Source organism: Neopelma chrysocephalum, unplaced genomic scaffold (assembly GCF_003984885.1).
Source record: "Neopelma chrysocephalum unplaced genomic scaffold, ASM398488v2 Primary Assembly neopelma1_59, whole genome shotgun sequence".
NCBI lineage: Eukaryota > Metazoa > Chordata > Aves > Passeriformes > Pipridae > Neopelma > Neopelma chrysocephalum.
The window spans coordinates 21635376-21661172 of record NW_020897714.1 but is presented as its reverse complement, the minus strand read 5'-3'; the positions used below and the strand labels follow the sequence as shown (position 1 = coordinate 21661172).

Here is a 25797-nt window from a genome sequence, read left to right as displayed (position 1 = left end):
CTGTAACTTACAGATTTGTAGTACTATATGAAGTTATATGAATTAATCTCTAATTCACATTTTTCTTTCATAAATATTAGAATCAAATGGAAAACATACATTTGCACAAAGAAGATAATTTGAGTAATGATAAATAAAACCTTGGTTAAGATGTGGTTCATGTTTGTGTCTGTAAGCATTCTCAGACCGTGCAAACTTTTTACATCTGTGTGAGTGAATCTTACATTAAAACAAGTCTTGTGAGTGGAGCTGCAATTGGCAGCTGGCTCTTTGTTACCAGTCTTCCAAATACTAAAGTTAAGTGATAGAATTTTGGGGTTTAGAAACTTTGGGAATTTGCCCTTGCTTTCCAATGTAGTGTTTGTTTTGTTGTTATTGCTTGTTTGTAAAAAATGAGCGTAACTTAGGTTCCACAGAAGGTGAAAGATCTGCTGATCATAAGTGAGGGGTTCTCAAGTCAGTAACTTCAGAACCTTCTCAACAGGCAATAAAACTGCAATATAGCCATTAGGTGCTGAGAATTATAATGGACATCTAATATCTGTTATCGACCATACTTTTGATCTGGTAGATTTTACACAACAGTTAATAGGAAATTTGTGGAATGCAAGATCCTGTTTTAAAGGGGAAATAAAGATACCTTAGTTAAAATGTGTACATAGGAAATTGCTTCACAAAATGTTTTGAGGTTTTTGTGGTGTTGCCCCTACACACACCCCTGATAAGCTGGGAGTTTCCTGAATTAGTGTTTTAAGGAGATATAAAGACCTGGTAATCTTAGGTTGTTTCTTCTAGAGTCCTAGATTTCAATTAGCAAGCAGTAAAATTTCTGTGTTTCAGTATTTTTTAATTGCATTTATCAGCTACAGATACTTGGCTTGAATTGATCTTGTTTATTCCAGCAGCAAGCCCTCCCAAGGTTATTACATTTGATGAACTGATGGCAGCTACAAGAAATTTGTCAAACTGGACTCTAGCTCATGAAATTGCTGTAAACGCAAATTTTTGCATAAAACATGAAGACTTCCCACAAAACAGGTAGGAGCCTGAATTTTGCAAAAAGCAGCACTGGTGTTGGGAAGAGAAATGAAGGGAGCATGTTTTGGGAGCTGTGATCCACAGCCCAAGGAAGATGTGGTTGCAGGGCATAATATCTGGTGAGGTGTTTCCCAACAAGTGAAGCATCTAAAATAGTTACCAAGGATGAAAGCTAATTGGGAGTCTTTTCTGTATCTATTTGCCTTACTCCACAGCTTTGCAGGCACGGTGAAACAAATTGTACACAAGGCATTTTGGGATCATTTGGAATCAGAACTGAACGAAGATCCTCCAGAATATGAACATGCTATCAAGCTCTTTGAGGAAATTAAGGAGGTAATCCTCCTTCTCCATATTGTTTTGTCAGCTTAGGTCTGAGATCTCTTAGTTCACTGAAGGGACTGCTTAACTTAGTCAAGCCAACACCTTCAAGTTCTTCCTTTTAAGATAAGCCATGGCTTGCATTTGATCCTATATTTGTATTAACCAGGAATATGTCCACAAACACAGTGGCATATTCACTCAGCTTTCACTGCATGATGAGGAGTAGAAAATGATCTCTTTTCACAAAGCTTCACATCTCTGCTAGCCTATTTTCAGAATCATACTGTGAGCTTAGGGCATGAACAGAAGTATAAACATGACTGCACCTGCCTACTTAGACTTCATTGTTTGATTATCACACAGGTGAGCATACAAACCTTCAATCCTGGCACAATGCTAAGTCTTCCAGAATTTTAAGTTAGTAAATGTTTGTTTTACTGGGCAGCCTCCCAGCTTTTGAAGGAGTCTAGTTGTGCACTTGCTTTCTGTTTTACTGACTTTGAGCATTTTTGGAAAACTGTACTGTGATCCTTTTAACAATCCTTTTACCCCGCTACCTTAGATAATGTTCAGTATTAAAATGTGTGGTTATAGTCTACATACACTTGACATTAGTATTAAAATCTCACTTTCGTGCGTTTACTAAGTGGTTTGGTTTTTATTAATAAGCTTTTCCTTTTCTCCCCCCCCCCCCAATTTAGATTCTTCTTTCCTTCCTGACTCCTGGAGCAAACAGGATTCACAATCAAATTTGTGAAGTTCTAGATACGGATCTTATAAGACAGCAGGCAGAACATAATGCTGTTGATATTCCTGGGCTAGCCAACTATATCATCAACACTATGGGAAAGTTGTGTGCTCCAGTAAGAGACAACGATATAAAACAGTTAAAGGCAACTGACAATATCGTAGAATTACTGAGGTTGGTATTGGGGTGAGGTTTGAGGGTTTTTTAGAGGAAAAACCTCTTCCCTGAAAGAGTTCTGGGCAGTGGAAATGGGGGGTAAAGCCTTAACAAGTCTTAAATTGCGTCAGTTTACGTAACACCTGTTCTGACGCCCTGGCCAGATTGTGTATCTTACTTTTTAATGAAACGGGTAGGATACCTCTATGAAATTAGGCAGCTCTGAATATCTAAGCCAACAACTCTTGCAATAATCTGTGTTTCAGAAACTGGATTTTTTTGTCTTGTTCATCCTTACAAAATGTAAGCAGCACATTTGTACTCTTCCTTCTTGAAGTGGTTGTTGCATTCTTTCTCTGGCAGGCCAAACTTAAGATTAAAAGCTCTTTAGTTAAGATCTTATTACTTGAATTTGAGTAAAACATTTGCATAAGAGGGCATAAACCACTTTACTGCTCCTCAGGTACATGGAAATATTAAGAGTAAATGCTGGTTGTTCTTCTGTGGATGTATAAGGACCAGGGCAACTGGTTCAGAAGGATTGTTTATCTTGGTGCAATCAGGGTGATTAAAGGTTAAAATCTCTTCATTTGGACTGAAATTGATGTAGTTCCTGAAAACCTTTCTCTTACAGTTACAGGGTTGAAGCACTTAGTGATGCTACATTTGTCCTGTCTCTGTAACTTCGACCAAGCCCTATATACACTGCTCCTTCATGTATTCCAGAGGATAGCTAACAGATCTGTTACTCTGAAATACCAATGAAAGAGTTTACTTCTCTCAGAAGTGCCAACGTACACATACTTCACATGTGCTGGTTAAGATCAATAGACTAAATTAAATTCTTGAGATTTTAAATTCTTCCTTTCAGACAAATATTCCATGTTTTGGATCTGATGAAAGTGGATATGGCAAACTACACCATTAAAAGCCTTAGGCCATACCTCTGGCATAATTTGGTGGACTACGAAAGAACAAAATTCCAGGAAATTCTTGAAGAAACACCAAGTATGTATCGCGCTATATTTAATTCAAACTTTTCTCTAAAAAGAGGACCATTTAAAGACATGCTGTGGAAATCTATAAGTTGCAATTAACTTAGAGGAAAACTTCAATTTCTTGTCTCTAACTAATGCAAAAATTTTTTGACAAGCAAGCTACCACTGGGTGATTGCTTAACTTGCTATAACGTTTATTTATCTGTAGTTTGGGGCACTTTCAGACAAACTTATATTTGCCAAACTGCTTGGTATCTGAAAAACAAACAGTGACTCTTGCTGTCTGGATGCAGAAGCCCTACATAAGGATGAGACTTTTCTCTCTTTCACGCGCAGCAATTCTGTTGTTAATCTGAAGTAAACATGTAAAACCAGTTAGCGTGTCTGAAAATTGGATGGGGAAAGATCAAGTTTTTTAATAAACAAAAGGCAGGCTCTGAATGAAACTTCTTGGATGATGCAAAGTCAACTTGATCCACTATTGTAGGTTTTGTGTAATATGATTAAATAGTGTTCAGAAATACATCTTCCAAGAAGAATAAGTAAGCTTGCTAAAATCTGGAGCAGGGGCTTCTAAAATGCACTGAGCCACTGACAGGGCCTGCAGTGTTTGTATACACAGCCTGAGGAAAAACTCTATTAATAGCAAATTAAATGCTTTAAAGAGTTCTATTTCCCTTCACCTCTACTTTTCTGTCCTACATCCCAACTTAAGTGGCCTCTGAAAAACAATGCTTTGGGACCTCAAACTTTGATACTTTTTCTACCTAAAAATCTTGTTTGAAATCTAATAATTTATTGCTGGGTTTCTACAAACTAGCTAGAGTATTCAGGTGACCAGTGGAACATGATCAGTGGAAAAAAAGTGAGGGAGGGAATTGACTCAGCTGTCGACTATATTTGAGTCTTCAGAAGTTCAATTCTCTTATGTGTACAACTCTCTTTTTTTCTCAAGGTAGTACTTATTTTGATGAAGGCATGCAGTAAATCTGTGCTATTTCCAATGCTTAGGTGCCCTGAATCTCACAACAGAATGGATAAAGGAATCTATAGAAGATGAATTGTCATCTATTTCTGATGAGTCTTCATCGTCCCCTGGTGCTGACAGTAGTTCAAAACCAATTATTAGTCCTACACTGGTGCTAAACAATGGCTACTTGAAACTGTTACAATGGGATTATTGCAAAACAATTCCAGAGGTAAGTGTATTTTGGTGCCTACAGATTTCCAGCTATATGAAATAATTGGTGTAAATAATAATCCCGCTATTGAGTGACAATAAGTGGATGTTCTCTTGCACTCCTTAAATTTCTGCAAAGTAAATTTGAAATTTGGAGATTATATGCTAGTCCAGTTTCTGAAATTTGAGACAGGCAAGTCAGCAACTAGAAAAGAACAAGGTAAAGGTCGTTTTCCCTCTCTCCAATCATAGCTCACCAGCTCCAACCTAAGAGCAGTCTTGGCTGTGGTCAAAGGCCGGGCCTTATAGTCATGGTACTTGGCTCTCTGTATCTTTAAAAGAACTGACTGTAGCATCCTGTTTTCCTAACAGCAGCAGGAATTGGTGGGATTGCTCTTTAGAACAGAATAAGTAAAAACTTGAAGCCCTCTAAAGCAGATATTTATCCTTTCTCAGTGCATGTTTCAAGAACCAGTGTTCAGTTTTTCCCTCCAAGTCCTGATTACTGACCTCTGCAACTTTCCATAACTTTCCATAAAGCCAGTGTGAAATTTGCCATCAGTCAGGGCTAAAATTTGCATTTGCAGGGAGGGCTTTAGCTACACTTAGTATGGCCTGGCAGAGAGTTTACTAAATACATGGGGATGCTCTTGATGCTCTCAGTCCATGGATAGAAGGGAAGCCAGCTTATTCTTACCTTTCTGTGAACAGTTTTGAATAAGAGATGCACACAGGTGTCCTCTGGTGGATCTAATTTGCCAGACTATGAAATTGCTACCAACTACGTTTGGATGTTAATGTCCTTGCTGCTCAGTGGAGGGATATGATTAGGATGAACTTTTTTTAACCTAAAATAAGTCACTCCAGCCACATCTCACTGTGGGAATTACTTATGTTCTTGGTATGATTAACTGGCTTTTTGCCTGTAGCAGGTTATAATATCATTTGCAGAACCTGCTCTGGTGGTTGTCAAGCACAGTTGTTCATCATTATCTGTCAGTTACAAATCCTGGCATTTTTCAGAGGACAGAAATCCAGAAGACTATTCTGTTTGTAACCCTGGTCACTGCAATGTCCTCTGGATTCTCTGAGCAGTCCACATCATGGGCTGAATTGCTGGTTGCAGGCTTATTAGCAGTGATGAGGAATGAGATGCAATGGCCTCAGTTTCCTCTGCACTGAGGGCATTACTTTTCTTCCCACCACAGGGTTACTTCTGGTATTGTATATAATGTCACTTCATACTATACTACATATTTAGGGTATCTCACCTGCTGTCTCTTCTGGCTTTGCATATTTGTGATTAAAAAGAGTAATGCTTCATGACTACATCCTAGATCTGTCCTTTTCCCGTCTCTCTCCCTCATTGTTCCTAAATGTGTATTATTGTTTCAATTCCAGACTCTAATAACAGATGAAGTTCGTCTTCAGGAATTGAGAGAAAAGCTCAATCAATTAAAAATCATAGCCTGTATTTCTCTCATAACAAACAATATGGTGGGTGCAGCAATTGTAGATATGCCTGATTTTGCAGACCAACTGAAAAGGATCTCTCTTCCTCTTCTTGAAGGCATGAACAAGAAGTAAGGCCTTGTTTTTATCACTCTTATTTTTTTAACAGGAAATAGTTGGAAACAATTCTGGTGTCATAGCTTGTTATTAGTAGGAAGATACTAAATTTTAATAATTTATGTATTCCCTTTATAAGTCCACTGTATGTTAGACACATGTTTTTCAAAGTTAGATTTTAATAATCTTGATGTTGGTGTACAGAATTTGGAGCCTAGTAATAAAGTTCATTCATACACTCCTAATACTGGAGAGATTGTGGCAATACATTCACTAAATTGTCTTACCAATTGCTTCAAACTTGTAGATAGTTCAAGTTACTTGGTTGCCTATTTCTGCTGCTGCTTGCACTACAAGCAAGTCTGATGTTATAAAATAGTTTCCCACTCTGCTTTTTCTCATGAAATGCTATGCACGTGGCCCAGAAAAACACCCAGGCACAAGGGCTAAGTGAACTGGTGCCACTGCTTGCACATTTGGTGTTATTTTTCCCCACCATTTGAATCGCAGTTGGGTCCTTATTTTATTTTCCACATAGAGATTTTCCTGTATCTGTAGATGTACATAAATCTGCAACAGTAAAAGATAACTTTTCAAAATTCCCTCATTGCAGAGAGCAAGTTGAAAATAAAATGGAAAGGAGACAATTGAGGTCACCTTACAAGCTATGCCACAGAAACTGCAGAAGTTAATGCTTTTCTGTTTCTTCCAGATCTTTTGATTTGAAGGAGGCTCTGAATGCTATTGGTGTCCAGATTTGCAGCAAAGTGAACAAGTCTCTAACTGAAAGAGGTCTTCCGACTCTTAGTGAGGAAATGCAGAGTAATTTATTGGGTCAGATCGCTCATATTGTTGAGAAGAATAATCCCGTCTGTTCCTTGATTGGTTCGTAAGATACTACCTAACTGTGTGTTAACTTACTCCCAGCAAGCTTAATCAGCTGTCTAGCTATCTTTTAAAAACACTTTCTTACTGCAGTAAAATACTGGCTCAACTTAGACTAAGGAAATGTTGTTCACCTATAGATGCTGTTCTTGGTGTGCTGCAGAGCATTTCTAGTCGCAGCTAGAAATAATTCTAAAAGTGATTGTATTTTGGAGAAGAATTTGGGAAAATGAATGCTATTCAGTATCCTTTCTGTCCATTCTGGGTTTACCTAATATGAAATAGACTCAAAGGAAAAAACCCACTAGGTTTAATGTAACTTGTTGCAGTAGATTTATGCTGTGTCCACCTTGTAGTAGCCAAATTTAAGAAGCTTTCAGTATTGTTTCCCACGCCAACATAGTCTTGGGAAAGAGTTATTGCTTACATTGTTGGATTTTTTTTGCTGTGCTGATGTGCTTACAAAGCAACTATGGCTCCATCTTGCGTTTACATTTGTTCTGAGCATACTTTCTATTCCATTTCAGACAAACGAATCCAGCTCTTCTTGAGAAGCTTGCTTGCTCTTCCAAGTGTCCAGAAGTGTATGCCTACTATGCCAGGAGGCCTTTCTGTAATTCAGACAGAGATGGAGTTTGTTGGATCTCAGTATGCAAGCATTGTAAACTTCAATAAAAAAGTGTATGGACCATTCTATGCAAACATACTTAGAAAACTACTTTTTCCTGAGACACCAATAGAGAAAGCAGAAGCAGAAACAGCTGGCAATTAAAAAATGTACCCTTTTTTTTATTTTCCAAGACAGTGGGGAAGTCAGATCTCTAAGAACAGCCTACACCGGTGACTGTTGATGGAAAAGGTCTTGTAAAATGTATACAGATATTTTCTGAGATTCACTGTAAAAAAAATTAATTTCAAGGTCATATATATATATTTTAAGAGAAAAAAGTTTGTTTAATGGATTGTCACTTGTAATAACCAGCGAATTATTAATTTTCATGGCAAACATTTATTAGGATTTGCAGTGGGAAAGAGCTGGCAAAGTACATACTGTTTTGCCACCAATAAAACAATGTTATTTTTCACCTCAAATATATTTACATATAGCAGTGCATATTATGCAATGACAAAACAACTGTAGATAAAATGTACTGTGCTTACATTGTATTTTTGTAGAGTAACATCAAAGACAACAATTATGTTTCTGAAAATACTTCAAAGAAGAAAGTATAGCATAACTGCTTCAACCAAACCCAGGTTCATACTAGGCAAAGTTTGGGTACTCCTGCAGTTACTGGAACCAGAACTTTGCCTCTGTTACATTAAGGAATGCCAGTGTTATAAGCTGTTTGCAGCATAGCAGTTACAGAAAGAAACAGCATTCACCACTTCAAGTAGGAATCATTGAGAACTTCTCAACTGTAATTGAGGTTAACAATAAACACATAAGAAACATGATGTTGGGGGGTGGAGTAAATTTCTGTATATAATGTTTATAAGCATTTTGTTTATTCAGTGGAGGTCATACAGATCTTTAATATGTGTATGTACTGATCTTTGATCTTAATGGATGGGTATTAAGTATTTTTAAGTTAAGTCTTTCTGACCTTTATTCCCAGAAGCACTTAAGGCTGACCTTACAATGTACCACAGAGCAACTCCCCCTTTTATGCCCTCATCCAACAGAATATTAGTCTTTCACAACAGATTCTTAGGTCTGAAAGCAAGAACCCAAATAAATAGTCATTCTTGAAAATGTGATTAGATTCACTTTTATGGAGTCTCTGAGAAATGCTACAGTTTTCTTCAAATTCCTTTGGAATAGGTCCCCAATACTTAGTTCCCATTTAAGGCATTGGGAATCTTGCATACAGAAAATTAATAGGCTTGAAATTGAAAAATGTGGAAGTGAACTTCTCCAAATTTACACAGGTTTTATTTTGCATATTTCAGATTACTGGGATTAGACACTGCTGGAATACATATTATAGACATGTTCTTGTCTATGAAATTGAATAATTTACTTGAAAATGATATTTTAATATATTACCATATAATAGTCCTTTTAAGATGTCGTATATAAAAAACCTCAGTGTGGTACAGGTTATAGCTTGTTTTTAATATTTTATACTACAATCTATTTTTTATGAAGAGACAAAAAAATAACCTGTAAAAGCTTAATGTGTCACACAAATTGTATGTGTACATTACTATGTCTATCATAGAGGTCTAAAAAAAACTGGGCATTATTAGCACTGTGGTTCTGTAGTCTGTTTTTACAGGATTCTGTACCCTTTATAGTAAGGGAAATTAATTCTAGTCAGTTGTTTCTCAGTGTCCAAGAACTTTGGTCACATGTACATGATACAGAAAACTTTCTTCAAAATGCCTTTTTAGAAAAATTTCACTAGTGCACTTCTGTTCTATCCCTGGTAAAAACATTGCACAAAATAAAGATGAATACATATTTTAAAGGGAAGTGTCTCCTGGAAAACCTGAGAGAAAGGAACTCTTAGAATATAATAATTGTGCCACTAGTTAAGTCAGGCTTGCTCACATGAATATGGAATTTTGATATGCAATTCATGATCACCAAGAGAAAAATGCATTTCAAAAGCAGTTAGGGGGAATTAAATCTTAGTGATTTGCTACATCTTGAGAAATACCTAAATGATTCTGAGCTTAGTCAAAAGAGGATTTTGTAACATTTGAAGATGATTGCTAACATGATTATGAACTTTTTATCATAATACTTCATATACATTGTATTGTACAAATTAATATCAAACTATAGATCTTTAAGGAACTGGGAAAACTGTCGTACTAGTTTTTACCAGTAAATACTCAAAAAGTAGGGTTCATCTGTGGGTTTTGGTGATTAAGATGACTTGCAAAGGGCATTTTATAGCATGGCCTATGTTTCAAGTGATTGTTTAATGTTTTTTAATGTTTCAAACATGGACATTGCATCTGTTTAATGTCATATGTTGCATGCTGCTTACGCTACTGTGGCTGAAATGCACTTGCCTCTGCTCTGAAGTTGTTCTTGTGAAACAAGATGCCATTCTGTAGCAGCTTTCTTTGTTAAAAAAAACAAATATTTGAGGGTTTGGATGCATTAAATTTTGTTTGTGATACCATCAGTGGTGAAAAGTTATTTATATAAACTTTCTGAAATGCTGTGGATTGTTAAATGCCAAAGGTAAATGACTGCACTAATAGTATGTTGTGACCCTTTTTCTGTAGCTTCTCAGGAGTGGCTCAAAGGTAGAGGAGTGACTTTAATCCAGCTGCACAAATAACATTCAAAACAGCTACTTACTTAAATCTGACTAATTGGAAGAAGAATGTATTTGGTTTGCATGGCAGAGTTGGAGGGGTTGGGCTAGAGGGGTGGCTTTTGTGAGAAGCTACTAGAAGCTTTCCCTGTGCCTGACAGAAGACTTGCCACGTACTAAACAAATTTTCCAGACTGTGCACTTTAGGCGGGAAACCAAATCGAATTGGTCTGAAATATTGCCACGCTTTATGTTTAACCTGCGCCTTTACATCCGGGATGCACAGAGTGCAGACCCAACTCCGTGAATGTTACTCGCGTGGAAACTGAGCCAGAGCAGACGTATGTAAGCACTGTTTTCACACTGCTTTTGAAGCGTACTTAGCAATTACTATATGTGAACTGGCAAAAACTTACTGCCACGGGAACCTGCAGAAATCACTGATGTTTCTCGTTAATCTTAAACTGGGAAAGATGAGTAGTCCCCTATTTGGGATTTTGGTTTCTCTATAGCACTGGAGAGGGAAAGCAAAAGAGCTTGTTTGTGATCCAGCTACGGCATTCAACATTAAGATAAGAAAAAAGGCAATAATAATGATGATGATGATAATAATGCTAAAAGCTTATGCTTCGTGTTGCTTTACATGATAAAAATTGCAAGAAATGAGTTTGTACCCCAGCTGCTCCGTGCCCCCTCCGGCCCTGCCGCCTCCTGGATCCCCGGCTGCGGCGCCGGGGGGAGCGGTGGCCGGCTCAGGGATTCAGGGAGGACCCTCCCCGATCGCTGCCAGGCGCTAAAGCCCCGCGGGCGGAGCTCGGGCACTGCGGGGGGGGGGGTCTGGACAGCCCTCACTGCTCTCAGGCATCGTCCTGCCCGGGCTCCGCGGGGCCGGAACCTTCGGGCGCGGCGCCGGTGCGCGGGGGGACGCGCTGGGGTGGAGCGCCGCGGTCCGTGGGTGGCGGGCGGCGATGGAGGCGCTGGGTCTGGGGGTGCTCAGCCCGGAGCAGGCGGCGGCCCCGGTCAACACGGTGGAGGTCAGCGCGGGGGGGCGGGGGAAGGGGCGGCGGGCGCTCCCGGAGCGCGGCTGGGCCGGGCCGGGGTGAGGTGGGGTGAGGGGGAAGGAGCCGTCCTGCCCGCGGTGCGGGACCTGCGCTCGGCTGCTGAGGTGCCGCCCCGTCCTCAGCCTTTGCCCGGCCCGTGTCCTGCAAATGCGGGCACAGAGGTTTCAGCCCTTTAAATCCAGCTGATTGCCTCACGTGGGCACAGAGAGGAGATGAGGGTCGAGTTTCGAGTCCCCTTGGTTCCACGAGGCTTTTCCTGTAGGAAGAGCACTCCAGGCGTGGAGCCTCCGTGTCCAGCGTGCCTGGAGCTGTGTTTTGCTATGAATTCCTCTACGTGCTCCTGCACCGTGAGCTACGGTGTCACACCACAGCCACACCGTGGCCGCATGCTCCTAAATGCTGAGTGTCGGAATTATGAGGTGTTGATGCTCTGTGGATATTACAGTGTACTCTCTGCAGGAGCGGAGTGGTGCGACCTCATTCTGTGCTGTCTGGGTATCTCTCCTCCCAAATCTTGGATGGGCTCCCCATGCCGTGGTGAGAGAAGATGGGACTGATTTAGAGATGTTCCCTGTGATCATTGAAGAATAGAAGTAGGGGAAAGTTTGTAGGAACCTTGATATACTTAGCACTCATCAGCCTTGCTAAATCTTTGTAGGAGTCAGGGTTCTGGTGGGTTTTACAGAGACTTGTGTCTACAAGTGCTGCTCCCAGGACTGAGGTTCTTGCTTGTATTTTGTAAAAGTCATAGGAAGTCTTCCCTTCCTAGGAATATAATTTACAGTGTTGACAAAAAAAATGCTAGTTGATCTTAAATGAGGACATAGTAGTAAGGAATTTTCTAAGAAATATATATTCTCACAGAAGTTGCCCTTGGAAAAGGCAGTGTGCTGAATAAATATTACTCAGTGCATCCTGAGTAAATATTGCATAGCGCATAAGGCTTACTAAGATGATCCAGGTCATTTTTATCCATCTATGTTGGCTTTAGAGAGTCTTCTTTTTTTTTTTTTCTAAATGGATCTGATTTGAGATAATGTTAGTGACTAAAACCCAACAATAATAATAAAACAGACAAAAAAGCTCAAGCATCTGAGGTGTTTGGTTACTCTTTGGAAAGATATTTCAAACTGTTTTTTGTTTTCAGGAAAAATGGAGACTTCTTCCAGCATTTCTGAAGGTTAGTGATACACACTCATTTTGTGGCATGAGTGCTTCACCTCCGTTCTAACTTTACATTTCCCTCTTCTAGCTTTTGCTGTTTTTCGCTATTCCCAGAATATCTGTCCTCACCTTTGTGTGGATTTCACAATTATTATTTTTTTTTTTAGTTCTCTGCAGTTATGGATAAACTCATTCCATAGATCGGTTTCCTTGCTAATTTACTGATTATTTTGTGGACGCATCCTCTTAGAGCTTTGCATATTTATATGGCTGTTCTCAATGAACAGTGTATATGTGTAATGGTTCCAGATTATTTTACTGTTTTACTGGCACTCAGAGACCCTATTCATGGTCTTTACACAAGACTGTGGTGTCAGGTTCATGGCTGTGTTTGTCATAGGCAGAGTATAGCCACAGATGTGGATTCTGCAAGGCTTGAACACATGCATATCTTCCCTCATGAAGTCAGAGCCTGACTGAACTCATTAGTTGTGTCTTAATTTTAGTGCTACGCCTATAATCCGATACTAGTTGAAGGCCCAGTTCTGTATAAATGCCATTGAATGTAGTAATAGCACTAACAGATAGATGGAAGAGAAGAAGGAGAAAGGCAGCAATGAAAATTGTGCCATAAATATGGCACGTAAAGTCTGTGATGGCATAGAGTACCTTCAGGGAGTGGCATCTCCCTTTGCATCCATCATCAGTCTTCGGAAATGTTGCCCGCTTCAGCAGGGTTCTTTTCAACCTCACTTTGTTAATTCCTTTTCTTCCCAGTTTGAAATCCTGTACTTCTGTTGTTGTTGCACCCTTGAGTGTTTGATCCTGGCAGGAACACAAAGTTCACAAGTCAGTTACAGGTTGTGGATGTTTTCGTTTGGTTCAGGGCTGTGATTCAGGGCCCTGATGAATTAAAACAATTTCTGTGTCTCTCCTGGCAAACACATGAAATTCCATCATGAGCTTGAGCCAGTGATATTGTCTGAATTCCTCAGACTGAAGTGGGGAGGGCTGCCGATTGAGAGGTGCAATTTGCTGTGTGCTTTATGCCAAGTGTATCCATCCCACATTGTTTCCAGCCAGTGAGCCCTTTTCTCTAGGGCTGCTGATGGTTGTCTGGCCTTTGGTATATTCATGCCAGCAGTGATACAGTTATACAAAGCTGATGTTGTGCATTGCAGCTTCTATAGTGAAGTTTTCTTTCAATAAAGCTGTTAATATCACCTCATAAAAATTGGAAAGAACTGTCTGATTTCTAGACACTAATAATTCTTCAATACTTTCTTGCCTATATCAGATGATGTGCAATGTTTTTGTAAATCAGGGAAACTCTTATGTAATGAATTTTGCTCTGGAGCCACTCCTCCTTTGTTTTTAACCCATGGAGGCTTCACTGTTCAGATGGATGTGTCCTTCTAAGGTTCCCATTTCTTTCTAATTATTTCAGAATGAACCATTGCCTATTGTGTGAACTATGGAAATGTGGGTTTTTTCAGTATGAAGTTTTAAGTCTTGTAATGTGTTAGTTGAAGCCCTCACAGAGCATGTAAGCATGTGTCTCCATATCAGCTAGCAGCCTCTCCTTGCCAAGGCTGGATTTTGCACTGTAGTTAGGATAGTTACACCTTTTATTTCCACAAACACCAGTTTATTAACAAAATGAATGCTTCTCTTTGTATTCCTTCCAGATAAAATATTTCTTTTTATTTTTATTTAAATCCCAGATCATTTTACTCTGTATAATCCCCCTTCTTTTGATTACTCTAAGCACCTTAAATCCTTGAAATGTGTTGTATCAGCTCATTAGCTGGGGGAACGGGGTACTGTTTATTCTGTGTGATATGACCCTGGGCATGGTCTCTCTCTTGCTGCCTACAGTTTAAACTCAGATTTCTTCCAAATGTCCTGCCCTCCTGTGACTGTGTCCTTGCTGGTTGACTTATATCTTTCTCCCCCCAATTCTTGTTCCATCTTTCCTGTCTCGTTGGCCTTCTCTCTTACTCTTCTTTTTGCCACCTGCTCTTGTTAGGGTGCAGACACCTTTTTTCTCAAGCAGCACACATGGTTAGTTGTACTATAAATGATCAAAATAATTTCAAAATAATGTCAAACTGATAAAACATTTTTATTTGCAATGGCTCTTATTTGTTTTTATATTCGGTGTTTACTTTGTGGAGTTAGCACCTTACTTTTCTGACTCAAAGAACAACGACAGCTCTGTTGTAAACTTGAAAATGTACTATGTAGAACCAGACTGATTGTCCAGGTGCTTCCCAAAGTTTGTCATCTGAAAGAATTTAGCACAGATCCAAAAGTACCTATAAATGCTTATATCTTAATTTCTACCCTGTATGATTAACGTTATTGAAGCTAATTTTATTTGCTGCATGCATGTATTTTTCAGGTGAAAGGTCTGGTAAAACAGCACATAGACTCATTCAACTATTTCATCAACGTAGAGGTATGTGCTTACCTGGTGGGAAGAGAGGAGCTTGCGGTACTAAGAAAAGGCACATGGTTCTATTTTATTTTTTTTCCTCTCCAGATAAAGAAAATCATGAAGGCCAATGAAAAAGTTACAAGTGATGCTGACCCAATGTGGTACCTGAAGTAAGCATGAAATGATTTCCATATGAGTAGCAACATACATACTATCTCCTGGGTTTATTGTTGGTTATAAAATGTTTGTAGGCACTTGTGTAGGTATAAATCAGAGAGTATATTCTGTGGCTTATCTCTTATTTGATGCAATGAACAATGAGAGACTTAAAGAAGACTCATGTGAAACAGAGTTAATAACCAGCTGTTAACAATACCTTATGTCACCGTTATTCTGTAGTTCAGTAATCTCAGATGACAGATTGGAGTTTCTCTTTGTCTGTTTGGAAAGGTAACTTGGGGTTTATTGCATGTGCAGGTTAAATTTTAACTAACTAGACCGCAACTCAAATACAATGAGTTACTTTGGGAAGAATCATTGCTCATGATTAATCAGCCTGTACATCAGAAGTTACATCACAGTAACTTCATTTTTCAGTATATGTAAAATTTTGCTCCCTTCAGGTTGCCTGAAAAACATTTGGCTCATTTTGAAACTGTTTGTATTACAGGTACCTCAATATCTATGTAGGTACTCCAGATGTGGAAGAAAGCTTCAATGTGACACGACCTGTGTCACCTCATGAGGTATTAATGTTTGCATCTGTCTTGTTTGTTTGGTTGATCTTGGGAATGTTTTGGATAGTAGCTGCATATCATTTTATTTTGAGTACATGCATGCTATGTTAGGTGATACAATGCCTGCCACCATCACTGTAGAAAGCAGCCTCAGCAATTTAAATATCATGTAATAAAGCTTTTTAATTTAATTTTTTAATTGTATTTTTTTCTGACGGGCGAATATAGCTGTGTTCTGTAGTTCATAGTAGGTGAATTTGAGCGGGTTTCCATGAAAGTAATGAAAAGTACTTTGCTTGCTTAATCTTGTGGCACTCCTTATGGCAAAGCTTAAGTCCTCACACTACATTGTAGTGTTCTTTGATATACTTATTAACTTCTTTTTAATATTAGCCTTGCTGCTGTCTACACTGTAAGTCACTTCAGTTTCCCTTTCCCTTGTGGTCTTCTTTGGGAATATATATCTGATTTTTTGCTCATATTTTCTAAGTCTGGGTCAGAAAACAAATGTGGAAACTTTGAGCAGGAACAGATGAAAGTTGATAAAATGATAAGAAGCTGCAGAAGAACATTAGCCTTATGGGAAGTATATTTAATTTCTTTGCACTGCTGTAAGCATGTAGGTTAGCAAATGGACTGTGTACTTCTGGAATAAAGATGCATGTTGGAGAACAAGTGCTGCTCTGACTGAAATCAGAAAGTCTGTTGGTTTTGAACAACAGGATAGAAGGTAGCTTCTGTATGTGCAAGAAAACCATAAACTAACATAAACTTTGGACCTTTTAGGATTGTTTTCAGGTATCTAGAGCCTTTCAGTTCTTTTGAGAGATTGCTCAGGAACACAGTATTTCTCTCCAGATACTGTGCTTTGAGATTTATACCACTGCAACAGAGGTGGTGACAACCTCTTTTTGGCCTCAGAATGGGAACTGAGCTTGGAACTTGCTCTCATTTACCTGCATACAGCCTGTTGTTAACCTCATAAATCAGCTCATATATCAGATGCTTTTTTCCTTGCTTTATCCACTTGATACTTGAATTGTTTTGGGCTTTTTTTAATGTAATCTCAACTACCATGGAATACATTCTGTACTTTGGAGGAGTTCTGTAAAAACAAGTTGTTTAGCGGCTGCTGCAGGATCTGTCTCCAGTGACCTGACTCAGATCTCATTGGTTCAATGGAAAGTTTTTAGGGCCAGTAACTCAGCCATCGATAGTGCAGTCACATGTAACACATGACAGTTCATGCATCTCACAAATGTGTAGCTAATGTTAAATCAGTAGATATGAATGTGCACAAAATGCAGTGGGAAAGATTTGTATGAATGAAATTGCATGCAAAAAATTATTTGTGGCCAAGAACTCATATCCAAGAACCCAGGTATTAAAATGCTTGATTACTTTAGACCTAAAGTGACTGCACATGCAGAAGAAGGCAAAATAAATGCTTCATAGATCAGATTGACCAGTTTAGAATAACCTACTCTTGCATCTCAGATACATCCTCATTGATACCTAATGCTAGTGCATCTTTTCTGTTTATTTTTCAGAGTCCTATACACACATGAAGGCCATAGTTATTTTCTTAAATAGGATGCTGCTTAGGTCAGGTCAGAGGTACAATTTAAAAAAAAAAGAGCATTGGATACGTATGAGCGTGCCTTTACATTTTTCTTTTGAAGGCTTTTAAAATTCCTTCCCAAAGACACCTAAAATGATCAGATTTTCGTAAGGGTCTGAGTCTATATCAAGTCAGGCTTACCTTTTACCTCGAGGTGTCTGTAGTAAGAAGGAAGGTGATACAAAAATGCAAGTGGTGGAATATTACACTGTAGTTCATAGTTTATATTTTATATCTGTGTCTTGTGTTAAAAAAACACACGCATAATCCCAAGGCCTTTTTTTTTTCCTAAGTAGTACTAATGAGACTGTCTAACTCTCCCTCTCTTGCAGTCCTTATGGGAGTTTCACGAACTATTCATACAGATGAATTTAAAGTAATTAGAAAATGGAAATATTCTCACTTACTTTTAAATTTTATGAAGTTGCTGTGAGCACAATGGGACCTAGTTTCCTGCAAGCCACAGTTTGAAAACTGCTGGTGCACTCAGTATTTTATTACTAGAGAAGTGGTTTACTTCTTAATGTGGAGAGAAGGAGCATCCAGTTTGCGATGATTCTTGGGGCATATTTTTCCATACAGTCGCATCTTCAATGGACAGCACAATCTTAGTTGCCTTTTATTACTGCATAATCAACACACTGAAGGACTACAGAACCATAAATGTGCAAGTCTGAACACTGATAAACCTATAATCTTGGAGCTGAAAGGTATAAAATGCTCAGTGAGGTCATGAATGACCTGCTGTGAGTGCTCTGTTGTGTTCAGCAATAAGCAATAAGGCTTGTCTTGCATGAAGATATACAATACCTGAAGGGCTGACAACAGAGTCTTAGAGTGAGACTGGGGATCAGAAAGATCAGATTAGAAATGACTGAGCCTTGAGCTATATGATGTCCTAGATATGTATATTCTGCTTCTCTTGCTCTCTGAGGAATTTGCGAACAGATTGTGCGAATCTTTACAGGAAGTGAGTCTCTATTGAACCTTCTGTAAGTCATCTTTAGAAATGGTACTATATAGTGACATTTGCTCATTCTATTAGTAAGGTTACATGGTGTCTCTCTTACTCTTCCATTCTGTCAAACTTCATATGACAGCACAACTCTTCAGCTGTTCAGAGAGTCTTCATATAGAAATGTCCCTGAGCTGAGCACTGCTCAGACACAGTATGGTCTTTGTGCTGATTAGACCTGTTTGTTTAATTAAGCAGTTTGGAAGTCATGCTCTGCAGTGCTGTCTTCTGAAGACACAGATCTGCTGGCTGCTTTTGAAACATCATACTAGTTGTATTTGGATTTTCTTGGGTTTTGTTTTAAACAAGAGAGTCTGTCAAACATAGTTCAGGTTCATGATCTTGGTCAAGCTTTGCTTCGCTTGATTTCTTTGTGAGGACTTAGAGGACACAGGACAAACACGGGATGTTTTAAAAGAGATTCTTCAGCTCTAAGTCAATGTATAACAATATGACTGTTCTCCTTTTAGTGCCGCCTGAGAGACATGACCTATTCTGCCCCGATTACCGTGGATATTGAATATACACGAGGTAGCCAGAGGATCATACGCAATGCGTTACCCATTGGCAGGTAAGATACTGTATGTTGAGCTTCTGGTATTAGTTTTCATTTTGAGCTGTGCTGGGAAGAGTTTTTACTGCAAAATACATGTGGGCTAACCTTACTTCCTTGTTAAAAGAATCACTGGAGGCAAATCTTGATAAACAGCTGTAGAGGATGTGATTTTTTGGTTCTAAGATTTTGTTTTGCAAAAACGTCTGATAGTCTGTCTCCTTCCAAAGATGTTGTCTATGATTCTATTGATATAAAACCAAGCAGGGAAATACCTGAAAGAGTACTGGAGCTGCAAGTTGCATTATTGTAAAATGAAATCAAGCATGTTTGCTTTAGCCAAATTACTCAGTCTTCCATACTTAATATGTAGAGATACATCTGTGGAAGTTGGATGGTCAAATCGGTAAAACAAGCATTAGTCCTGCTGTACAACGTTAAGCTCTCGTTTAAAATTGGTTTAGTTAAAAACTACAGTTATGTCATCAGAATGATTTTAAGGGCGTACATGCAAGAAATCTTTTTGCTGTTAAAAGCTGTTAATATCCAGTTATTATTTCCATGGGAAATAATTTTCCTCATCTGTCCCTTGTATTATACTGGTTTCCTTTTGCCAGGTGAGTATATACAATACTTGTTTGACATACATTTCACACTGGGACAGGAAAGCTGTATGTTCTTTACTCTCTTATTTCTGTTGTTTGACAGAGTCACTGATAACCTGTGTGTTCTAGAAATAAAACAAATTTTAAAAAGAAAGCAAAAAAGGCAGTATCTTTGGACCTTTGTGCCTTTAAAAAGGAAAATTCCATTTGAATGCTTAGTAGCATTCCAAATTTTCTGTGCTTTTATGCGCAGTAACTCAATAACTTTATTTTCATTTTTTTAGTTTTCTTCCTGATAACTTCTGATATTTAAAAAAACCCTCAAATATCCTCATAAAGAGAATAAATTGCTATTCTCTGTAATGTAGCAGCAAAATATTTTATTGTGTGCAAGTGAAATAAATAAGATACTTTAAGAGATCTGTTTCATTGGAGTTTTCAGTAATGGCATGTGAGTACTCCATTTTGCATTACCTTGTACTAACTGTTTCCTGTTTCTGATAAAAATAGCCAATGCATTGTGTGCGATAAAAGATTTTGCTTGTTATATGAAGCTTCTTATGTCTAGGAAATACTTTCTCAGTGAAATGATTGAAGCAAGTAGGTTATCTGCATAGAGCACTGTAGTGACAAGATAGCGTTTTATACTCTGCAAAAATACAAAATTTGAGTTCATCAGGGTTTTTTAAGGTATAAGAATATGAATATAGCAAAGAAATAAAGTAATTTATAAGATTTGAGTACAAGAAATGTAGCCTAATCTTATATTTTATTGAAGTAAAATTGAATTAATTGTCTCAGAGATTGTAAATAATAGAACTCATGAATAAATTTTGTCAACATATGTCTTAGAAAAAAACACCTGGAACGTAGATCTTATAAAGGCTGTCTACCAAGGAGTGAAATTCTGTAAGGTGGAGCAAAAGTCAACTTTTTTGTAGAAGAGACTAAAGGGCATGGAGGTCTTTTGGTAGACGTAGTGATAAACTGTTTTTATCTTTTGCAAAATACAGCTTTCTCTTTGGAAGTAAACTGTGATCTCTTTCAAAAGTTTTAATGAAAATCTGAGAGTGGAAAGGTATGTTACGAAGCTGACTATAAAAGTACACTTTTTAATAATAATGGCAAAATCATTGCTAGTTAGTTGTTGAATAAACCAAATTGAAAGTGAACATTCCCTAATTTATCTGAGGGTGATAGAATAATTTAGGTTGAAAGAGACCTCTAGTACACGCTCCTGCTCAGAAGGGGGTCAGCTCTGTGATCAAACTGGATTGCTCGGTGCTTTATCCTGTCAGGTCTTCATGACCTTCATGAATGGAGACTTCCCAGCTTCCCTGTGCAACTTTTCCACTGCTTGACTGTCCTCATGTTGAAGAATTTTTGCCTCATATCCAGTCTGTGCATCTTTAGTTTCTCTTCTTTTTTAATTCCCTAAGCATTGAATTTTAATTTCTTGGAATATTTTTCCACCACATGTTGCGTCACAAAATGCGTGCTGCAGACTTCTGTGCTAAGACACCAGAGAAATCAAAGCTACTACTGGGGAAACTTCATGCTTAGGTTATGTATTAGAGGCACTATCTGTCTGCAGCCAGAAGGTGTCATTCCTATATGGGAAATGAGATATGAACTGGCTTTATCTAATTAAAGCTGGATCTGCAGGGGCATGTTCTTCACTGCAGCCTGTTTTCAGAGACCAGGAGTTTTTGCACGAGTTATCATTGGCCTTGGTGACTCTCCTTGTCACAATGCCTGTAGTAGCTGCATAACCTTTAAGTAGGAAGTCTGTGGTTTCTGCTAGTTGGTGTCCAGTTTCAGGTCTCTTTTCAATTACATGTTCAATGAAATAAGGTGGGTTTAAAGGAAAAACCTGTTGGTTATACCATGCATGTGTTCTAATTACCTTAAACGTGTTTTCTCCAGTTTGTTCAGCATGGTTTTTGTTTGAATTTGACTCTTCTCTTTTACTCTGAATCTAGAGTAAAATTGTAACTGGTTTTCTTGCAGAATGCCTATAATGCTGCGTAGCTCCAATTGTGTTCTTACTGGGAAAACTCCAGCAGAATTTGCCAAACTTAATGAATGTCCTTTAGATCCAGGTACATTTTCACTCATATTCCTTTTTTTTTGCTGTCTGTGTTTTTGATTTTAAATAATTTTCCGCAAACAAATACCCCTCTTGTATGTTTCCTGCCACCATGAAGTCATTGCAGAAACTTCTCAAGTATATGCTTGTAACAAACAGAAATCATCAGGCTTTTGAAAATAGTAAGACATGGTTGAGAGCATGGATAATTTGTATTTGTAGATGAAGTTTTCAACCACAAAAACAATATACAAAAACTTTTAATATTGTATTTTGAATTTTGTATGTAATATTGTATAGTGATTAGTGATATGGGAACAGAGATGGAGTTCATTCATGAAATCTAAGTGAATCAGGGAAGAGTGGAGTATAATGGTGTCCTCCAGAGGGGGAACTCTTCATTTGCTGCCTTTTGTAAATCAAGAATAAAGTGTTACATGGTAATATTTGATATGTGCAGAGGAGATGAAGGTTTGATTTTTATCTGCTACTTTTGAAGCATGCACTGGACCTGTGCTGGACTTGCTTGTGGTGCTAAGGTACAGTGACATGTGCTAGAGAAGCATTAATAGATACAGTTTAAGAGAGGAATCTAACATGGCTCATGTGCAGATTCCTTATATTGTCTTAGATACAACAAGGGTATTAAAATAGATTTTTAAAAGTAATACAAAAGAAGTTTCTCCCTGGAGTGCGGAAGAGAGCAAGTCAATAATTATGGAAGACTTATTCTCCTTATTTGGTCCTTATGATATACTCTTCTGACAGGCAGTATTTTTACCTAATTTATCAAACTAACAATTCTGTTATGTCTTTTAATAATTATGATTATGTTACAGTTTGGAGGTTTTTTACAGCTTTACTGTGTCTGTGCCCGTGAGTTCTTTTTGTCTGAGTACTTTCCAAATGAAGTCTTAGACCTCAGATACTATGTGTGAGCCTACCAAAAGTCCTGTTTGGTCTAGTGAAACATGTTTGTAGTCATCATAAGTTCCACATCAGATTTGTTCATTACTCTTTTAAGGGAGAATTTACTCTTCTGTTTTGCACTTTGTGTACTTACAGTTTACTTTTTAATAATTTATATTCAAAGGCATATTGAAGTAAGGCACAATGGTACTGACATTTAAAGTCTTTCTTTTCTGTTGCCTAGGTGGCTATTTCATTGTTAAAGGTGTAGAGAAAGTCATTCTTATTCAAGAACAGTTATCCAAAAACAGGATCATTGTGGAAGCTGATAGAAAGGGCACAGTTGGCGCTTCTGTTACCAGGTATGGTAAATGCCTGCAATTACATAAAGGAGGCAAACTCAAAGCTTTAGAACTTCATTGTTGTAGTTGAAATAGCTGTGTAGGTTTCTTCCATGTATAGTTGAACAGGAAAAAGATGTAGATATTCAATGTCCCTCTTTTGCTACTGTCATTTTGTATGCTAAACATCAATCCCAAAATCACTTAGTACAGTATTCCCACAAAAATCAGTGAGAGTTGCTCATGTGCTTCAGGATTCACCCCAGATTAGGAAAAGCAAGTTTGAATTTTTAACATAACAAAGTGCACTTCCTAATTGATGGTGTTTGGTCTCATTTTGCAGCAAGTAACATGAAGTTGCTGCAGTGGAAATTTGATGTAACCTTTTATCTGCCTCTCTGCATCAAATTGACATAAAAACTTTTAAAGGCAAAGACAGTGGAGAAGGAAACAAATATTTTTGTACTGCACAAATTACTGAAAATAGCAAGGTAGTTTAAATTTGGCCTTTCCTTGATGATTAAGTTTTATTTATATTTTGTTTGCCTTCTGGTTGGTTTCTTTTTAAGCTGCATCTGGTATAATATGGTGCTTGTCACTCAAATGTGAGGGCTGTTTTTTCTTCTCCAGAGGCCTCTCACACATCTCTCCTAACTACTTTAGTGTTTCACGGTAAGCCTAGATGAGGTTAACATACTGTTATCTCATTACTGTTGTTGCAGCAGTACTTGTGCACAGTTTGACCTTGCTGGTTACATCAAAATTGATGATAAAAGCGTGCAAAGATGATTTTGAAAAGTGCAGACTTCTACTTGCCTAAGTCAGATATTCCAAATAGTCCCCATCATAGGTGATAATACTCTGTTTCCTTGGAGTTATAGGCTGATGTCTGGCTGTTTTAATATAGTTTTTTAAAGAGGAGAGAGTGGGATTAATTCAGCTGAAAGATTGTTCAAGCCTGCTAAGTTTTCTATAAAAGATTTTAGGAGTCAGTGCAAACATTCTGTTGGACATAATATTATTTTTTTTAACTTCAGTTCTACTCATGAGAAGAAGAGCAGAACAAATATGATTGTGAAACAAGGAAGATTTTATCTGAGGCATAACACTCTATCCGAAGATATTCCCATTGCTATCATATTTAAGGTAATACAACTGTTAGTTTGGGGGGAAAAAAAGAAAAGGCAGAAAAAAGCTGTGCCGCAGTTCAAGAAGGAAGATCGGCAGCAGCTCTCAAGTTAACATGTACAGAAGGACTTGGCAGGGCTTAGAGATTGGAATTTTTTTCCCCTGGAAAGCCATCTTTACTGTACAGCAAAAAGGAGAAAAAGTGCCACATTTTTCTGCAAGGAGAGCATTGCTGTGCCAAGACAAATTCCTGCCACCCCCTCACTGCCTTGTAAGGTCCCTCTGTTGCTGGAGAAGGTCAGAAGGGTCTTGGTTTGTTACGAGTTGTGTTGCAAGCTCATGTTAAGGGTCTTTGGTTTTGGTCCCAGCCTGTTCCCAGCTGTGACTTGTGTAGTGCTGAGTAGTTAAACACCCTTTGATTTGGATTCGGGGATATGGCATAGCCATGAGCTCATTTATACATGATTTCCAGTCATAACTGTAAACAAAACTGATAGCCTGTGGGGCAGTCCTGCAATTCTTAGACCTATTCCTAGATCCAATAAGATTACTAGAGTGGCTGCATTTCCTGAGCAGTTTACTTCACCTGTGAATGAGCCCTGCCTCGATCCCAATACCTCAGAATCCCTGCCTTTTCAGGAACACTCACCAGTATCTTCAGGGCACTGAATGCATGGACAGGCATTGTAGCTTTGAGGTGATTTCTGATGGGACTGACAAAGGGCTGTGAGAGGCATCCTCTTCTAATTCTGGGCAGGAACTGGGGAGTATTTGCCCCTCCAGCTGAGCTGGTGACAAGGCTGTGCCTTGACCCTGATTGCCTGTGAAACTGCCAGAACTGCTTTCTTTCACTCTCTGCTTATCCCTTTCATTTTAATTCACTCAAGGGTGCACACACTGAATGTGTGATCAGTGTGACATAATGATGACTTCTCCCTAGCTGCCCAGCAGGACCAGGAGCAGGCTGGTAGCTCATCTGTCTGTGGAATCAGATGCACAGACTGCAGCCACAGAGATTTTGGGTGGACATACACTGTCTGGCTGCTGGAGAAAACAGGAGGGCATGGCTCATGGGACTTGTCCTGCCAACAGCTGGGAACTCCTTCCTGTCCTATGATGCTCTGCTACTGCCTGTGGGTTTGCAGCCTGATACACTGTGTGTGCAGAAGGAAATTGGGCAGCAGCCTTAGAATCACTGTTCGCAGGGAAGGTGGCTTAGGGCACAAAAATGCCACTGCTTGGATCTAGGAAAAGCCCTCTTTTTGTCTTCACTGTAGTGTTGTACAGCACAGGTTTGTAGAGGTAGTATCAGCTCGAGAAAATGATTTGCCAGGAGAGGGCAGTACGTGCTCACGGTATCCAAACAGCCTGTGCCCGCAGCGCTGATGTGTTGGCGTCGGCAAGTGCAGGCTTGTCAATGTGACCACAGCTCTTGGGCTGGGTGAGAGCTGTAAGAATCGGTTTTCATGTTGGAATTGCTTTGATCCTAGAAAATAGTTCAATAATTGAGTTTAGACTTGAGAAATAAATATCTGTTATCTCTGATTAAGCAAATCTCTTCAAACTGGAGAATGTTTTAGTGACAGTGTTAAAGGAAGTTGAGAAATTATTTATGGACAGAAATGCATGTAAAAGTGCCAGAATTAAGTTAAAAAGTTTTGTGTTTCATCAAAGTGTTAACGTGGCTCTTAATCCATTTCCTCCAGTACCAAACAGCTGGATTCCGCCTTCACTTACAGGTTTTTATTATATTTTGTCACCTCGTGCTGGTACAGACAAATACCTGCTCACGTAGAGTAACTGGTCCAGGTTATTAAGTCTGAGGAGATTGTTGTTGGGTTATTTTTCTAAAGCAGAATTGTTCTGACTATTTGATCACCTTCTGACAGTGCTTGCTATAATTATCTATATATATATCTTTTATATTTTAAATAATCTTGCATAGTTTTTCATTTATT

At 38.6% G+C, this 25797-nt stretch overlaps 2 protein-coding genes across 10 annotated transcripts in view; both read left to right on the top strand.

The window, feature by feature from the left end:
* TCP11L2 (t-complex 11 like 2) overlaps positions 1 to 10038 on the top strand; it is a 15517-nt gene extending 5479 nt beyond the window's left edge. For 6 of the 8 annotated variants that reach the window (XM_027680416.1, XM_027680418.1, XM_027680419.1 and 3 more), the window contains 8 exons: positions 903 to 1038; positions 1254 to 1374; positions 2064 to 2284; positions 3138 to 3274; positions 4276 to 4463; positions 5846 to 6027; positions 6726 to 6898; positions 7426 to 10038. In XM_027680416.1, coding sequence (XP_027536217.1) covers positions 903 to 1038; positions 1254 to 1374; positions 2064 to 2284; positions 3138 to 3274; positions 4276 to 4463; positions 5846 to 6027; positions 6726 to 6898; positions 7426 to 7670 — 1403 coding nt within the window. In that variant the 3' untranslated portion in view covers positions 7671 to 10038. The remainder of the gene's footprint in view (positions 1 to 902; positions 1039 to 1253; positions 1375 to 2063; positions 2285 to 3137; positions 3275 to 4275; positions 4464 to 5845; positions 6028 to 6725; positions 6899 to 7425) is intronic. The other 2 variants (XM_027680417.1, XM_027680423.1) reach the window with 1 other exon arrangement.
* A 1081-nt stretch (positions 10039 to 11119) lies between these two features.
* POLR3B (RNA polymerase III subunit B) overlaps positions 11120 to 25797 on the top strand; it is a 78145-nt gene continuing 63467 nt past the window's right edge. Inside the window, exons 1-9 of one of the 2 annotated variants that reach the window (XM_027680414.1) lie at positions 11120 to 11210; positions 12385 to 12417; positions 14806 to 14862; positions 14947 to 15011; positions 15512 to 15587; positions 18685 to 18785; positions 21383 to 21474; positions 22615 to 22732; positions 23749 to 23857. In XM_027680414.1, coding sequence (XP_027536215.1) covers positions 11145 to 11210; positions 12385 to 12417; positions 14806 to 14862; positions 14947 to 15011; positions 15512 to 15587; positions 18685 to 18785; positions 21383 to 21474; positions 22615 to 22732; positions 23749 to 23857 — 717 coding nt within the window. In that variant the 5' untranslated portion in view covers positions 11120 to 11144. Of the gene's footprint in view, positions 11211 to 12384; positions 12418 to 14805; positions 14863 to 14946; positions 15012 to 15511; positions 15588 to 18684; positions 18786 to 21382; positions 21475 to 22614; positions 22733 to 23104; positions 23203 to 23748; positions 23858 to 25797 lie in introns of those variants that run through there. The other variant, XM_027680415.1, reaches the window with a different exon arrangement.